Here is a 17123-nt window from a genome sequence, read left to right as displayed (position 1 = left end):
AAGCCTTGTGCTCAGATGCATATCACCGCCTAATGAGCCTGCAGCCGCTATGGTTCAATACAGCGGGTGTCCTTGTACCTGCCATCATGTACTGCAGTACGTAGGCGTGATGGGCACCCAGGAACTTGATTACTCTTCGGTGAACACGTAACAGCGGCCGCATGGAGAACCTGTCCAACCTGCATAATTCGGCAACAACTACTGGCAGCTTCCGTTTACTTTGGACAACACGCATCTAGAGATGGGACCGGGAGAGCGGCACAAGTACTACTCTTGGTCGAGACGCTGTCAGTGGCCAATCAAGAGCAACACAGTTTATTCCCGAGAGGATCGGGTATCCGAACAAGATGCTCGTTTTCAACACATAGCTCCAATTTATGGTCGTTGACCTTGGGTTTGTGTGCGCATTGATCTTCTGATGTTGGTTGCAGGCAGTGTGACAGACACGTGAAGACAAGACGGTAAGCTATTTACTTACGAGCGTCAAGGGAAACGGTCAGTACGTGCCGCTCGACGACTCGATACTGATCGATGATCCCTTTGTAGGTAATGTACACTGTCTGACATTGGCGGGGACACATGCGCTGATGGTTCCTACTCGTTCATAATCCAGAGTAGCGCGAGGAACCATGTCAAATCCCCGCCGGATGGGAACCGATGGTGCGGAAGAGTACTGGATCGTATGCGTTATGATTCGGTGGCTGCCCTGTTCAGTAATTTCCTTGGTAATTTCCTCGAGGCCTATGTCTCCTCGTGGCGCTTCAACCGGTCACCCATGACCGAACAATAGTATGGACGATGTCAACTGTGAGCTACTTGCCCAGTCGGGTTTGGTCGATGCACCGGTTCTGTGTGACAGGCCAGGGCTACGATCTTCTATAAAGCGCTGCAAAGTGCATAATGGGAAGCTCGCAGTCGCTGCGTTCGCCGCGAGGCTGTTTCCTAGGAGGATGTCTATCCTCATCCACTCTCTTCTGGTGCTCTCGGCGCCACTGTCTGTCGTATGTTCCGTGTATTGAAGAAAAGGTCTCCACGGACTGACGATCTGAGACAGGTTCGTGCGAAACATGGTCCATTGGGAGCTCGCCTCCAATATATCCATCGTCGTCAGTCCTCCGGTCCAGACCTTCCAGGCAATTGGACTGCTGAAGGATGCTACACGTGGGTGTGTTAGTTATCTCAGGTCGAGTGATGCTCATTCGTCGCGTATAGGGACAATACGGGCTCGCGCACGTTGACGGGGCCCTCTTACACAGACACGTCCAATATGACTGTCGAGTCCTGCATTAGTTTCTGTTCTGACCAGTCAACAAGCTACGTGTACGCAGGCGTTGAATACGCCCAGGAGTGTTGTGCGTGTGGATATGCGACTCATTGCATGCAAGTATCCAGCGATTGACCTTCATATACGCAGACTGCGGCAATGCATTCTCGAACGGGGGGACTCAAGCCCCTGCCACAGATTGCGATGTGCCCTGTACGGGCAATGCCGAGGAGACATGCGGCGCGGGCAGTCCGTTGCATTCTAAGTGTCTGGAGTAATGTCTTACATGATTTGCTGTCAGATCGCTTGAACGTCTATTGGAGCGGCGTTCAGCCACCGGCACCTCCCATCACTGTGCCCAGTGTGGGTCTCTGGGATTCCCTTGGTTGTTACAAGTGAGTGATTGATTTCATATGCATAGTATGAACTAACCGTGGTTGTAGTGACTCCACCAATGCTCGCGCTCTCGCAATCTCTCCAGCTGTGGATGGTGACGTTGATGTCGAGTCGTGTACGACTGCATGCTACAATTCTGGTTACCCACTGGCCGGAATGGAATATTCGACGCAATGCTGTACGTCCTCTGCATCCGTCGTCCGTTGAAGATTGATCGCCAATCTTGCTAGTCTGTGGACTTGAGTTTGACAACGGTGCCACGCCTATTTCGTTGGGTACATGCGACATGGTCTGCGCTGGCAATAGCTCTGAATATTGCGGAGGTCCTAACGCACTGAACGTGAGGTGAATCTTTTTCTTTGACACGACATCCTCTAATGTAGATTTAGGTCTACAACTATACGGGTACAAGCCTTCCCACTCCTCCCTCCAACCCTGGCGGAGGTGGCGGCGGCGGCGGATCCTCGTCGCCTGTGTATCCCGTCACGTCTGGCCTTCCGTCACCTTGGCAATATGCAGCGTGCTATGTGTGAGTCAATTCGAGCGCACGGCTGCCAATATCGGCATTGATGTCTGAGTCTACAGTGACAATGCATACGGTCGCGCGATATCTACGGAGCTTCCGGACAATTCGAATCTAACCGTGGAGTCGTGCATTGCGAACTGCACGGCGCAGAACTTCACTGTCGCCGGATTGGAATATAGTGTCCAGTGCTGTACGTTATTCCAACATTGGCTCTGGTCAGATGAGGTCACTCAGTTGAGACGTTTTAGTCTGTGGCGATAATCTGGTCAACGGCGCTGTTACTACAGAGGACAGTGACTGTAACATGGGATGCGGAGGGAACAGCACGTGCGTATATTCTTCTTATGCAGTTCATTCTGACTCACATTCGTGTAGGGAGGCCTGTGGTGGTCCCAACAGACTATCGGTTCGCCAGTCTCTCGCATCGGCGACTGTAACTCATAATTGAGCACAGGTATACACATCGACTGACAACGTCACCGTATATCCAGTACCAGTCCCTCAGAATACGAGCCTTCCAGGACAGTGGCAGTATCAAGGCTGTCTCAAGTGCGCTTATATCTTTTCGAGATTCAGCCCATGACTTACTGTGGTATGTGCAGAGAGCCTGGAGCGAACAGGACATTCCCCTACCAGAATATTTGGACGTACAACAATACGGTCGATGCTTGCCTGAATCAGTGCGCTATGTTCGGGTATCCGGCAGCCGGTATGGAATATGGCGATGAGTGCTGTAAGTGTGACACATCTCTTGTCGCGACATCGAATGACTGGGTCGCGTAGGGTGTGGCGACGTATCGGACGTCGCGGAATACAGCGACGGCTTCGCTAACGCGTCTGATTGTTCGATTCCATGTTCCGGCGATCCAATACACTTGTGCGGTGGCGCGGAAAGGTTGCAGGTATTGTGTACTCTTCGATGTAACAATTCTGTCACTGACTTCTGTGATCGCACCAGCTGTACTATTGGAATGGCGGCATTGACGTGTGGAATACGCCTGAAAACATCGGCTACTACGAGGTCGGGCTTATTGCTAAAATAAGGCCATAATTATGCTGAAGCCTTATCTCCTTAGTTCTTGATTGGAGGCGTCGTCGTACCGCTGGTGGCTACTGTTGGAATTAACGGCAAGGTCAGCTTCGTGGAGAAGTATGGCACCAGTGAATACGCCAACTCGACTGGCGCATACGAACTCGACCTCAGCCTAGTCGACAATTTCGAGCTAGCGTGGCGTACCATGCACGTCAAGACCGATGTCTTCTGTTCTGGTTCTCTAATCCTCCCGGACAGAGCTGCTAGGCAACTCAACGTCGGCGGCTGGAGCCTTGAGAGCACCTACGGCATTAGGCTATACGCTCCCGACGGCAGTCCTGGTGTCAACGGCACCAACGATTGGGAGGAGAACTACCAAGAAGTCAGCTTGCAGGTGAGCATGCGATGCGCGTAACATGCAGCATGCCGTGTAGTTGATCACGCTTGACAGCGCGGTCGTTGGTACCCGTCTGCGTTGGTACTGTCGAACGGGAGCGTGCTTGTTGTAGGCGGTGAGGTTGGAAGTAACGGCGCACCTGAACCGACGTTGGAGATCCTCCCAACGCCTGCCGGAGGACCCACCTACAAGTTCCTGGACTACCTCAATCGAACCGACCCGAACAACCTGTACCCGTTCCTTCATATGCTACCCAGTGGTAGAGTCTTCATCGGTATGTCTCTGCGGAAAAAGAGTTGTCTACCACGAAGTGGCTCACTTCCGTCTAGGCTACTACAACGAAGCGAGGATACTCGACCCGATCACGCTTGATACCTATCAAGTGCTACCTAACATGCCCGGCTCGGTGACTAGCTTCCTGGCAGGAAGGACATACCCTATGGAAGCTACTGCAGTGCTCTTCCCCCAATACCCGCCCTACACTGATCCGGTGACCGTGCTGATCTGTGGTGGATCGAACTTCGGTGTCGCGCTTGACAACTGCATTAGCATTCAACCCGAGGCAGAGAACCCGGATTGGACGCTTGAGCGGATGGTGAGTACGGTGAGTCGCTCAAGAATTTTATCTGACCGAGGATCATTATAGCCATCGAAGCGCGTGATGACTTGCATTGTACGACTCTTAATCTATGATTTGCTATCCCTTTGACTGATTAGTTCTTGCTCCGTAGGCCCGTGAGCTCAAGCACAGCCTTGGACGCGTATATATCCACTGACTAAAGTCATTCGCATAGCTCTCCCCGACGGTACTTTCCTCATCGCCAACGGTGCCCAAGCAGGTGTGGCGGGTTTCGGCCTCGGGTCCGACCCCAACTTCCAAGCACTGTTGTACGATCCCAGCCAGCCGGTCCACCAGCGCATCTCAGTGCTCAACACGACAATCGTAGCGCGCATGTATCACTCTGAACTCACAGTAAGACATGAGCCCCACCATTACGAAACCGTCTAACCGCGCGAATAGCTCCTTCCCGATGGCCGAGTCCTGGTCTCGGGCAGCGACCCCCAGACGCCAGGATACCCTGAGGAAATGCGAATTGAGGTTTACTACCCGCCCTACCTGACAGATGGCAGACAGCAACCGAATTTCACCGTCGAGGAGAACGACTGGAGCTACGGCGGCACGTACACCATCACCGTGGAGCTATACGAGGGAACGACGGATACCATGAGGGTATCCATGCTTGCCGGTGAGTTCTGGGTCTGTCGCTCGCGACGCAATTTGTCACCTTACGCTGTGACCGCAGCCACGTCCAGCACCCATGGCAACAACATGGGCTCCAGGACCATCTTCCCAGAGTTCTCATGCAGCGGCAACACCTGCACCATCACAGCTCCCCCGAACTCTTACGTCTCTCCTCCGGGATGGCAACAGCTCTTCGTGCTCGACGGACCGACTCCCTCGCACTCACAGTGGATCCGTCTCGGCGGCGACCCCGGTGAGCTCGGCAACTGGCCTAACTTCCCTGACTTTACGCTCCCTGGTGTTGGCCCTCTTTGAACATTCGCTCCTTTTGAGTCTTGTACAATCTATTTCCTACTGTCCTTTATTGTGGTCGTTGAACTGTTGTACACTAACCCATTCGTTTCTTCCGCACGTTCACTTTTTCTTCCCTTCGCTTGGTACCTACTCGATTTGGTTTGGGTGTGCGGTTATGCGAACTGTTCTGGGACTTTGAAGGGGTTACCTTCAGGCAGGGATGAACGGTTGTCGTATCTCGGTTTGCCTATGTCATGTTATCCGCCTGGAGGCAATGCCATCAATACAATTGTGACTCTCCGAGTTGCAACTTCGTAAAACACGCATTGACGGACTGTAAGCGAAGTAGAACGTACCAATTATCGGACCAGTGGGCTGGTCCCAAAGGCTCACCGAGGCAAAAGTTGACTCGGTCACAACGACACATTCCATTACCGAGACTGGTTACCGGTCGGGGTCAAAAGACGATGCGATGCGAGAACGGGGCTATGGAGACACGAATACGCGTATGTAATGTATTGAACATACTGATATAGTTGCGTGGCGACGAACAAGCTGCGAGGACTGGGGGAGGGGAAAACAAGGAAGTGCGAAGTGCATACGACGGACGGACGGATGAAAAGGACAGGGCGTGGGTGTATATCTGAAACGGGCTCGGGGCGTCGTGAGCGTGAACGTCGTTACATCATAGCTTGAAGTCCTCGAAGTAGGGGTGCACCCGCGCCCGCTTCGCCGAGATACGTTTGCCGGTGTCGTAAGTCAACATCGCCTAGAAGACAACGGCTAGGTATCAGAACGAGGTAACACCGTCGTACGTCGACGCAACGCACTCTCAGAAGGTCAAGACCGTCTTCGTCCAACAACGGCACATGGTCCGAAAGGTCTTGCGGCGACCAGTGGGGGAACGTTGGCTTGTAGTCTGGCAACTGGCTAACGCCCGGCCAGCATTCTTCACTCGGCGTCCCCAGTACTCTAGCGTAGGGATCATCAGACTAAGGCGATGACGCGCCGAAACAAGATCAGAGACCGACCTGAAAATCTTGAAGATCTGGTCGATCTCCGAGTCACCAGGGAAGAGCGGGTGGCCTCTCATCACCATTTCGGCGAAAATGCAACCAACGGACCACATGTCGATAGCTGTTGAGTAGTGACGCGAGCCCAGTAGCACTTCTGGTGCACGGTACCAGAGGGTCACGACCTGCGCGTGGCCTTCAGGATGTCATTTGCAACCGGGCATCGCATACTTGCGCACCTCATGTGTGTATGTTCTCATCGGTATGCCGAACGCTCTCGCAAGACCGAAATCCGCTAGTTTGAGGTTGTCATATTTGTCGATCAACAGGTTTTGCGGTTTGAGATCGCGATGCAGAATGCGGTGAGAATGGCAGTATAGGAGACCAGAGTTAAGTTGGTAAGTAAATTTCTATTCACGGAACAACACATGTCAGTTGTGGTTGTCTTGAGAATGAAAAGCCAACTTCAGGATGGAATGTACAGCACCAAGCGGTTTAGCGCTCATGTGCGGTTGACAGGGTCACGTGACTAAATGGCATTATTCGTTTTTCGGATTTTCATCGCCCTGGACGCGTCCATACGCGACGGGCGCGGATCGCACGCGTCGAACACGCGCAAAGAACGTGCAAGATGCGTGGGCGACGGATCCGTCGGACGATAGGCGAGATAGCATGACATGACGGCACCGCGGGACTCACCTTGACCATGGCGGGAGCAATGGGACTGCCAACCTTGTTCGCGTGCTCCATGTACCTCTTCAGATCCACGTCGAGAAACTCGAACACAAGATAGAGCTTCGCATCTGCGTGGACGATATCCAGTAACCTAGAAAGGAGACAACGTCGGCGGTCAGCAGCGGCAATGGGCGCGACGGGCGAGGCGCGCGCTCGGAACTTAGCATCGAGCTTAACGGTTGATCGAGGGCATCGCGGCGTGGACATACCTGACTACATTGTCGTCCTTCAGTTCCTTCAGCAGGCTGATCTCCCGAATGGCCGTACTCGGGACGCCCTCATCCTCCGCCTCGAGCCTGATCTTCTTCAGGGCCACGACCTCACCGGTCGTCACATCCTTCGCCTTGTACACCACACCATAGGTACCTGAGCGACGACCCGCATAAGTTCAAAAGCCTGTGGAGCTTCCGAGGGCTGTGCGAAGCGGACTCACCCTCGCCTGAGTGCACAAGTTGACCAGATGAGCAGCAGTCAAAACAACAGCATGTAGAGCGCACTCACCAACCTTCTCGATCTTCGAGTAGCTGAACAAGATCAGAACGGTCAGCCTGTGCCACTCCGAGACGTGAGCAGCTGAACGGAATGCTCACCGCTCCATGAGAACGGATCGGGGCAGAGAACCGAGGATGAGGAGGCTGTGGGAGGGGCTGGATGAAGCGGGCGTGGCGGTGGTGGGAGGAGAGGACGAGCTTGCGAACGAACTTTGAAGGACGGGAAGACGATGGAGGGCGCCGGCGCGCAACATTCTGGCTTCAACGGCTGCATGATCACGTAAGCGCCAGTACATCGCCCAGAATGGAAGTACTGATGCAGTGCTGCAGGCAACCGCTCCTCCCAAAGCCCGACTCTCGCTCACAATAATCAGCCACGCGCACAACGCACCTGCGAATAGACGTAACATTATTCGTTGTTCCTCCCTCCATCGCACGACCCGTAATTTGTGGCCGTAGATGCTGATGACCTACCCCTGCCATGAAATTGCCAACCGACTAGTGAGTAAGTAACTACCCCCCTATGATCCAGCCCAGCCCACGCGCAAGGCCGAGACACCTATGATAGAATATCCTACATGTCAGGTACTAGAGGGTCTGGTTCACTAAGCGTTCCTTAGCCTGTGCCGATTTCTATGACATCGCCACCCCACCGAGCAACCGCGCCCGGAGGTACACCAGGGTGTATACCATGTAGCCGGATAGTCTCTGCTCGTAAATAAGTTGCAAGCATCTGACTCCACGCCCGTGTGCACGGGCATGGCCCCATTTGAACTTTCAGGGGATATCACCCGATGGATGTGGTAGAGTGAAAGACAGCTCGGGTGCAACTGCTAATGGCTGCCTTATTGTCTTCGAGCATCATTCCATTCCTGCTAGACACCGGGTTACCGATGGCTGGCCGCATCCGCGTGCCATTGCAATCGCGCGATTGTTGCATGTATGCACGGGCCCGCGCTGGCGAACCACGATTAGCAATGCGTCATATAGGATAAGCTTTAGCGTCTCAAGCCCTGTCACTTCTGTGCCCACAATCAGGCATTCACGCGCACGCCCGGCGAGTCGATCTTCCGAAGGTTATGATGGGGATGTAAGGAGATGTGTCTGTCGGATTATCATCATCGGAAGTCAAGTCAGCTGCAATTCCAAATTGGCACGCCTCAACCATCCGGGACGGCTCCAAGTCGCCGATTGGGTAGAAGGAGCTCTCGGCTCGCCGACGGATCCCATGTTATGAGAGCCGCAGTCAGAAGTTGTCAACCTAACAGGGAGTCAAATTCAACACGTTCAGGGGAGTCTAGTCTCATACCAAGACCCTCCACACGGCTGTGCCATCGAACCTACAGGGGAGTCAGTGACAGGACAGGGGAGACTCATTGCGTGTTGTCGTGATTTGTAGACAGACAGGACACGCAGCCTAGTCTCCGAGTCTTACTCGGACAGCACTCCCAATTTCTGCAGTCCGGTCCTCTATAGAAATTCAATCTGACGTGAAGGATACAGTCAAGTAGCAGCCAGTGTTATGGTCATGCAGTTGCGGAGCCATGCCACCGAGAAAGCACGATAATCGCGGTCGGTGTACTGCCAATGCTCACATATGTTGGTCATGGTGCATGGCAGTAATTGAAGCAATGCCAGCGATCTGTCAAACTCTGTGGCAATATACAATTAGTGGATACAGTCTGTTACAAGTTGATCGTACAATTCACGTATTTTGGGCTCCACAATTCACTACCCCGGCCGTGGCCAATTAATCCCTTCGTCGTTCCTACCATGCATCCTCGTCACATCGATGTACTGCCCCGGCCATGGCTCCTCGCCTGCAGTGCACGCGTCCATTAGCGCAAGCCCCGGACTTCTGTGAAATATAGATAAACACGTACTCCGGTCAATGATATTAACATCCGCGTCATCATCTTCGTCTTCCTCATTGGGATCCCACCGGTCCATCATCGCGGCGTTCGGGTTCCGCGCACGGTCGACGGCGAGGTCACCCATCAGCCGGTTCACCGAGTCTTCCTTCGCCTTCTGCAATGAGGCCTCTCGCGAGGCGCGGGCGCGTTCTAGCTCGGGAAGGTATTCACTGCGAACGGCGAGGCGAGATAAACCGAACACTGAATTATGCGGGGACGGTGGAAGACGCACTTTTCGTATTCTGTCCGTGAGGCTTCGACCGCGTCGAAGAATTCTTTGATCCCCGCGCCCGTCATGCTAGAAACTCCTACCGCCTGCGCGGGATGAGAAGGTGTCAGCGCGACGGAGCGAGAATAAAACGAGGACAGGAGCGTACTGTTAGGTGCTTGTAAAATTCGTCGAGCACGAGGCTCATGCTGTTCATAAGGCTGTTCATGTACGTCGGCTCGCCCTCATCATCTGTTGTTCCCCGATGTGACGCGAGAGCCTCCTGGAATGCCTCGAAATCGTGCATCCAGTCGAGGGCGAAGTCATGCGGCTGGACATCGGTTTTATTGAAGACAAGGATGAAGGGTAATTTTGTTTTGTATAGGATACTGTGGAAGTCGGGGTGGAGGCGGAATTTGCGCTGAAACAACGGCTGACATACCTGCACGCGTACAGCATATTGGACATGAATGTAGCGGGAGCGGCCGTCCGCGGTGTGTCAATGATGTACGCAACGACCGTCGGCAATGTCCCTGCGACTGCGTCCGTGATTATAGCCCCAGAAGCGGACCAGGTGAAGATCTCGATTTGGCCGGGAGTGTCGAGAATTACATAGCTGCAAGCCCGTTGAGAATGGCCCGAGGGACAGGGGAAATCAAATCACTCACTCGACCGTCTCCGCCCTCTTCTCCACCAGCCCCAATACCTGGTCGAACTTCGTCGTGAATAGGTTCAGAGCGGTCAAGATGCCGCCGTTCGGCCCGAGGTTGTATCTTCAGCGCGGGAGAGGAAGCAAGGAAGCTATCTGAGCATCACGGACGACGAGCGAGGGGTGGAATGACCACACACTGCTTCATCACCTCGTGATAGTTGACCGTGTCCCGGATGTCGATGTTCGCCTCGAACGGCACGCTGGTCACCGCCGGATCAAGATTGAGGATGTACGGCGGCGAAGGCGGCTCGAGCGAGTGCAGGTAGGAGTTGATGCGCTGCACGAACGTCGACTTGCCTGCGCCGGCCATGCCTATTGTGATGATTACAATGGGCTTTTTCTTTTCTGGAGTACTCGAGGAACTCGCTTCGGACGACATGGTGGTGTGTAAGACTCGGAGAGAGATGTGATACCGTTTTCCGTAGGATCGCCTGCCCGCAGGCGTCGAAGATGATGGGTCGAAAAGTTTATCTTATATCTTATCTTATCTATTGCCACATTCATCCCCAAGTGAAAGGGCGCTTGTTGATCCAATGTCGTTCTGCAACGTACCACCGACCAAGATTGGACCAAGAGGAGCTAGACCGAGTGAAGAAGGTAGGTATACATACTCGATTCACTGGCGACGTGTCGCGACGGATGGTGCCTGGTAGTATACTATTGGCAAGTACTTGAGATGGTCAGCCTTCGGAGGTCTATGTTAACATGACGATGTATCCTGCAGTCATCCGATACTGAACAGTTTGTGAAGTGAGGGGTCCGACTCGGACTGGGAGGATCGCAACACATCATATGCTCTGACGACTCTGCAAAATTCACTGAATGATGCTCATAAGTGGTTTATGTGCGTTGCTCTGGGACGTAGTAATATGGTGCGTACTGTGCCTACGACTTTTCGCAATTCATACTAACATCGGGTATCACAATGACCCCAGAATCCAGCGAGTCGTGCAAATCGTGCGTTCAAGACCTCTGCATATTCCCGTAGGCTCCCCGGCGCCCGCCCGCGCGTGCGGTCATAGACGTATATACATACAGTGCCGCTGCGGTCCAAGTGCGGTCGCGGAACATTCGCATGGTCGTTGATATCGTTGACATGGATACCGAGTTTTCCGCTTGGCAACGCGTGGGCGTCCTTCCTGACTTATTCTGTCAGATAGCCTCATAATGAATGTGTGGCTTTCTGGCAGTCACACCGTGTATAGCGCAACACTACGCTTGCGAATCGCGCAGCATCCGGGCTTTGGGTCCATTGATGTGACGATGCTGATTAGCTTGTCGCGGTCTAGCACACTCGTCGTCATCGTGCCTCATCGTGCGCAGGAAGTCCCCATCAATAATTCCGGCTCCACCACCACACTCATCCGTGGGTTCGCCAAGCATGGGATATACAGTGAGTCTCATCTGCGTGATGCAAGAGTGCTACCATAAGTAAGACGTCGAACCCCGGTCGAGCCGTTTGATTACCTAGACGTTTCGACGCCCCCGGCCCAGAAGCCTTGTGGATTTGCTGTATCCATCCGTGCACCCCACTCACGCGACGTGGTATGCCGGTAGCTGCACCTCTCTTGACTAGGTCAGTTAGCCGATATGATCTTGCATACGTTCCACTGACGTTCGTGGTCTGAGTAGTCATAACGGCGAACGCCTCAATGCGGATAACTGGGTCGCAGAGTCTGTGATCAGTCACTCCAAGGCAATTCTGCATTAACTTGCATTTATTCAACAGTGATAGTCACCTCGTATTGTTTGCCTATGAAGCTTGGGGTACGCTACTTGCACCGGCGTACGTAGTGTCGTCATTGGGATCCTCACAGAATTTCTAGGCCATGCTCGCCCGCTTTGCAATCTAGCTTCTCGGCTGGTGCAGTTGAGAAACGCGTCCGTGACTTTCTTCACCACGCCAGCTTTCTACGATCGTGTCAAGGCAGAGCTAGCTCGTAATTTCGATGACAATGAGCTTCTTATGACCCGGATTAGGTGTGTTACTCTGCACTGTCCGAGTGGAATCATGTACTGACATCAGGACAGGGTCGTTGCGCTGCTTCATACAGGGATACATTCACTCGACAACTCGGTGCTCGATGATTCCTTCGCTCGAGCGTTCGGGAAGCTCGTCAAGGGCGAACGATTGCAGTGTGTCCAGACCGGGACCATATACCAACCCACGGCTCCCCCTAAAGCCGCCATAATCGACGTAAGAAATCTAGACCCCATTTGCGCAACTGACATTTCCCCGCTCACGTCAAACCGACAGTTCTTCGGTCTGCCTCTTTTGCAAGCCGTGCGCCGCCTTAGCATCGAAGGGAACCCCATCAAAGTCTTTGTGTGGTTCGCAGGTGCATCCTCGATCATCATCCGGCTCTGTGCGCCAGAGCGACTGGGGGGAATAGGCGACCTTCGTGCTAAGAGCGAAGAGGAAGCCTCCCAAAGCCAGGTGGATGTGGCACAAGCTGCAGGAGAGGTGCTTACGCTTTCTTCACAACATTGATATTAACTCAAACTCGCGGTTGGGTAGATTGCGCTCGGGAACAAGGGGGCTGTGATCCGGATTCCAGGGCTCCCTCCAATGTATGACTACGAGATCGAACCGCAGATGGTAAGGTACGCTGTATCGATCGGCGGATCTACCTACTGAAATTCATATTTCCAGGTATTGGGCACGGCTTTATTCGGTGCCATGTGCCTCTCAGCACACGAGTAAGCGTCGCCCGGCAGAACTGTGGAACTTTGAGTCACTTACTCGCTTCAGGGTTGTCAATGCCTGCGACGGCATTATTTTAGCAAGTCCGGAATGTTACGAGCCGGAGACCACAGCTGCTCTGCAAAAGTGGATGGCGGAGACCTCCCGTTCCGTATATTGCGCTGGACCAATGATTGCCAGCGGTATGCGTGCAATCACGATTGAGAAGGAACAGTCAGAAGATGCCGCCGAGATTGATGACTTCCTTGAGTCCATCTTGAGACGACGCGGCGAACGGTCCCTATTATATGCATGTCACTTTGTCGCCTTGCATTCTTTGGTTGGTTAATGGGGCTCCAGATATCGTTCGGCACCGTGTACTGGTCGATGGAGCCGGAGAAGATATGGGCTTTCTTGGACGTGGTGATGGAGCTTCAAATACCATTTGTACGTCTACACTTACCTTTATCATGCTCGTGACCCCCCCGTGGTCTTCGTGTTCTGACGAGCTGTGATCAAGCTTATGAGCCTTCCGTCCCGCTGGGCGACTGTACCGCTGGAGGTCACCGAAAAAGTTAGGAACTATGCAGATGGCCTTCTAACTCGGTACTCGCCTCAGCAGCATGTTCTAAGCCATGCGGTATGTGACAATCGTTGTCGCGTCTGTCTTTGCTTATTGCAATGTTTTTCGCGCAGGCGACCGGGTGGTTCTTGACACACGGTGGCCACAACAGCGTCATTGAAGCGGTCTGTGCCGGGGTGCCAATGTAAGTCACCGGGTCATCTTTATCCTCTATATCGTACTCAGGACTTGGCAGGATCTGCTGGCCGTTTTCTTTCGACCAACCGCTGAATGCGATCCACTTGACAAAGAACCTAAACGTCGCGTACGAGATATTCCATGGGCGCACCGGGTCGGGATTGAAGCCTGTACATCGCCTTGGAAAGGCCCCCGAGGGCACGCTAGATGCTGTGAAAGAGGAAGCGCGCGACGTCTTAACCAACGCTTTCGGCGAGGGCGGCCAGCGCAAGCGAGAGCATTTGCAAGCTTTGCGACAGCGAACTCTCGACGCCCGGTCCAAACAAGGCACCTCTACGCGCGACATGAAAGCTTTCTTGGATACGCTGTGATCATGGGGATGTGTTCGGAATTGCTTGCTCATCAACGAGTTCCGAAGCAGGAGGCGAGAGTTCGTATCATAATGTCATGTCAAGCGATCACCTTGTACTGATCAGTCAGATGAATCTTTAAGTACTAGCTTCGGGCGTCACCATTGACTTCCGCCTCCCGTCTCGGCACTGGCCAAGAACAGTGCGGCGGGGGCATAGCCCGGCGAATCGTCGATACTCAAAGTTTTGGTGGGATAGAATGAAGTTGGCGCAACATGTAATTTAAATTACAACGGGATCAGCTAAGTACTACTGTATCGGGCCGGGATCTCGGCCGGACATGGCACTCGGTCAGTCGAGTGCCATAGGCTCAATTCCCAGTCTTACAACAAATTATGCATACCAATCGACTCTCACAATCCTCCTCTACCTCCTGGTATAATTTTCTTGTGATCAACTTTGAGATCGAGCCCACGGTGGTCGACTGACCGAGTACCCTGTCCGGCCGAGATCCCGGCCCGATACAGTACCTGCAATTTATGAGTGAGGTACATGTACATAAGTGCAAATTTGCACTTCCGATATGGTGTAACGGCTAACATTGCCGCCTTTCACGCGGCAGCTCGGGGTTCGATTCCCCGTATCGGAGTAGGTTGTTGTGATCGAGATTTTTGCTGCCCTCGCGGGGACTCATAATTTTACGTACTGTACTGTGAGCTGTTCATGTAGCAGGTAAGCAGCTCAGCCGCTGAGGGGTTCAGTTCCAGGTGCGGACTCGAGCCTAGGACAGCTGAGGCTATGATCTGAGCAACGAATCGCATGTACATATACTGTACAATGCGAAGAAACAGAAACTACTGCCACATGACGAACAAATCTACACATACACATACACCAAAACGAATCTGTCTTGAATGATACATAATCGAAGACCTTCTCCATCGTACACTATCTCCGATGTCCATGCACAAAATCGAACGAATTGGAAACTGACACCATTATCACGCAAAGGCAAGGGCCGTCCAGGTCGCGACAGCACCGACCGTCGCCACAGTCACGGTACGCGCGAGCATAGTCGCCACACGGCGCGCCATGCGCCTACGTTTCGGCATCGGCGCTACGATGCGCGCATCGCTCGTCTCATCCTCGCCGAGGTCGTCGTCCTCCGAGCGTTTGCGCTTTAGCGGGTTCGCAGCCTGTGGGGAGTGAGTATGCACGAGTGAGCTCGGGAGAGGTGTACTGACCAGCCGCGCAACAGCCTCTGCTGCCGCTGCCTCCGCCTGCGCGCGCGCGACCCGGACGGCCTCAAGCTCGAGCGCAATCTGCTTCTCACCGTTCTCGCGAATCGTCTTGATCTCTGTATGACACGTTGGCATCATCAGCGCCGACAACAAACGCATCAAAGACGCACCCTCCAGCATCGCCTTGATCTCCTTCAGGCCATCCTCACGAGGCCCGACATCCGCGGCGCGGTTCTCCAGCACGGACATCTTCCCCTGCAGGGTGTCCATGCGCGCCACAACTTCTGTTATCGCTGCGCTACGTTCGGCTGTGAACGGCGCGGGCGCACGGATTGCCTCATCGAGCGCGGCGAGGCGCGCCTTGACCTCGCGGACGTGCACATCGAAGCGCTCCTCGTCGGTCGTACGGATGTGGCGCAACAGGGAAATGTCCTCCTAGCAGAGAATCAGAATGTGTCCCGCATGCGACAGCCAGGAGAGTAAAAGTAAAACACTGACTTGGGCAGTCTGTATGCGGCCCTCGAGGGAAGTAAGCGAGGCCGTAAGTTCAGGGGTAATCGGGCGATCATTCCGAATGTCGAACTGGCTAGGAAGAGGCTCGACAAGGGATGGGCCTCCACCCACAGGATATGGCGGCTGCGCTTCCACAGACGGTGCGCGCGGGACCTCGAAGTCACTCGCAGGCTGCCTAGGACTCGGTGGCTCGTAGAGGCTATGCCAATCGTCGAACTGAACCTGGCCGGGTTCCAAGGGAGGCTCGTTCATATAGAGGTCGTCATCTTCCTTTGCGTATGACTCTGCGGAGGAAGAACTCTCAGAAGAACTGTCACGGTCAATCGCACCGGGCATGGGCAGAGCAAGCAATTGCGCGAACGCAGTCGGCGTGGGTTCGTCTACACAAGTGGAAGGCACAGCAGGCAGCAGGTTCCTCAAAAGCTGCAGCCTGCCGCTCAGGTTGGATGCCTGCGATGATTGCGATGACTTCATCATTCTCAGAGGCGGCGAGAAGGTCGCTGGCGGCGGGATCTCTTCGATGTCAGAATCTTCGTCCGAAGACGACGCCGAGGAATCGGACGATACGTAGATTCCGTATCGCCCGGAGGTCCCAGGAGCGGGCGACTGCTCCGAGGGAGCGGTGTCGGGAGAGAGGGTTATGCGCTCGGGCAGTGGTGGTGCGATGCTTGCACCTGGTGAGAAGAGGAGCTGTACGCGCGCGACAACGGGTAGAACAAGGTCCTTGTCGCGCCCGACGCTCTTGCCAAAGGTAATGACGTCCCCATCGGCAAGGACAGTAGCGGTTTCGGGTTCGAGCATCTTGGCGAGGGTTTCGCCCGGCCGCAGGAGATGTGTCCCATGGTGGGAACGCAGGTCCATGATGTACGCCTGGGTGGCCTACCAGTCAGTGAAGGCACAGCACATACTGTAGAGAGGCGCAGCTAACATTGCCATATTCCGTGAAGGTGATCTTCGCATGCTTGCGGCTGACTACGGGACAGAGGAAGAGGGCATTGTGAGGGACGCCCTCCGGCCGTGCTTGCTTAGATTTCCGACCGATTATCACTGCTCTGGTGACGACCTTGAGGAATGTCAAGGTCTCTGCTTGCCTGTCACCAGCGGCCTCGATATGCAGCACTACGCCTGATTGCCACAGGGTCAGCGAGACGGGGATCTTGGAGAACAAAGCGATGGATCAGGATACCGTATATGCCCCCCGAGCTTGGAACTGGACCGGCTCCGACTACCTCCATCGTTCCTTGTACGAATATTGAGGCCAAGTCTTGAATAGTATGGGAGATGTAGTTCCTCAACGACCTGAGATGGTGGTTGAGGAGGAGGAGGCTGCGCGCATGCACGGCAGTGGCAC

At 54.1% G+C, this 17123-nt stretch overlaps 5 protein-coding genes and 1 non-coding gene across 6 annotated transcripts; 3 read left to right on the top strand and 3 right to left on the bottom strand.

The window, feature by feature from the left end:
- Positions 1-916: 916 nt before the first annotated feature.
- Positions 917-5320, top strand: B0H18DRAFT_1003283 (copper radical oxidase). The gene is made up of 23 exons (XM_048028418.1): positions 917-1001; positions 1055-1161; positions 1213-1352; positions 1415-1513; positions 1566-1659; positions 1708-1838; positions 1891-2000; positions 2050-2189; positions 2246-2376; positions 2435-2513; positions 2562-2592; positions 2641-2735; positions 2789-2919; positions 2970-3088; positions 3145-3207; positions 3263-3613; positions 3671-3890; positions 3946-4211; positions 4263-4290; positions 4318-4320; positions 4411-4589; positions 4638-4863; positions 4921-5320. Exons 1-23 carry the CDS (start codon positions 951-953, stop codon positions 5172-5174), a joined length of 3048 nt encoding a protein of 1015 aa, XP_047894325.1. The 5' UTR covers positions 917-950; the 3' UTR covers positions 5175-5320.
- A 188-nt stretch (positions 5321-5508) lies between these two features.
- B0H18DRAFT_1003277 (Pkinase-domain-containing protein) lies at positions 5509-7629 on the bottom strand. Its single transcript, XM_048028417.1, has 8 exons — positions 7492-7629; positions 7397-7425; positions 7111-7267; positions 6866-6992; positions 6406-6576; positions 6185-6351; positions 5984-6125; positions 5509-5922 (listed from the first exon to the last, which is right to left on the bottom strand). The coding sequence occupies exons 1-8, from the start codon at positions 7497-7499 to the stop codon at positions 5839-5841; spliced, it is 885 nt and encodes a 294-aa protein (XP_047894324.1). The 5' UTR covers positions 7500-7629; the 3' UTR covers positions 5509-5838.
- Positions 7630-9021: 1392 nt separating this feature from the next.
- On the bottom strand, positions 9022-10677 carry B0H18DRAFT_1003269 (uncharacterized protein). Its single transcript, XM_048028416.1, has 7 exons — positions 10363-10677; positions 10182-10286; positions 9956-10129; positions 9683-9902; positions 9538-9620; positions 9276-9475; positions 9022-9212 (listed from the first exon to the last, which is right to left on the bottom strand). The coding sequence occupies exons 1-7, from the start codon at positions 10602-10604 to the stop codon at positions 9124-9126; spliced, it is 1113 nt and encodes a 370-aa protein (XP_047894323.1). The 5' UTR covers positions 10605-10677; the 3' UTR covers positions 9022-9123.
- A 646-nt stretch (positions 10678-11323) lies between these two features.
- B0H18DRAFT_932440 (uncharacterized protein) lies at positions 11324-14316 on the top strand. The gene is made up of 15 exons (XM_048041738.1): positions 11324-11351; positions 11416-11801; positions 11858-11899; positions 11955-11992; positions 12052-12205; positions 12257-12422; positions 12483-12689; positions 12744-12824; positions 12879-12925; positions 12978-13230; positions 13269-13355; positions 13429-13548; positions 13605-13675; positions 13727-14098; positions 14149-14316. The coding sequence occupies exons 2-14, from the start codon at positions 11773-11775 to the stop codon at positions 14037-14039; spliced, it is 1608 nt and encodes a 535-aa protein (XP_047894322.1). The 5' UTR covers positions 11324-11351; positions 11416-11772; the 3' UTR covers positions 14040-14098; positions 14149-14316.
- Positions 14317-14595: 279 nt separating this feature from the next.
- On the top strand, positions 14596-14667 carry B0H18DRAFT_t89. The gene has a single exon. It is a non-coding gene; the product is annotated as a tRNA-Glu (tRNA).
- A 25-nt stretch (positions 14668-14692) lies between these two features.
- B0H18DRAFT_1003255 (uncharacterized protein) lies at positions 14693-17121 on the bottom strand. Its single transcript, XM_048028415.1, has 6 exons — positions 16959-17121; positions 16701-16897; positions 15758-16642; positions 15430-15694; positions 15263-15375; positions 14693-15214 (listed from the first exon to the last, which is right to left on the bottom strand). The coding sequence occupies exons 1-6, from the start codon at positions 17005-17007 to the stop codon at positions 15020-15022; spliced, it is 1704 nt and encodes a 567-aa protein (XP_047894321.1). The 5' UTR covers positions 17008-17121; the 3' UTR covers positions 14693-15019.
- Between the last annotated feature and the right edge of the window lie 2 nt (positions 17122-17123).

Source organism: Fomitopsis serialis, assembly GCF_022376445.1.
Source record: "Fomitopsis serialis strain Sig1Antser10 chromosome Unknown B0H18scaffold_27, whole genome shotgun sequence".
NCBI classification, from domain to species: domain Eukaryota; kingdom Fungi; phylum Basidiomycota; class Agaricomycetes; order Polyporales; family Fomitopsidaceae; genus Fomitopsis; species Fomitopsis serialis.
This window is presented reverse-complemented; position numbering and strand designations above follow the sequence as displayed.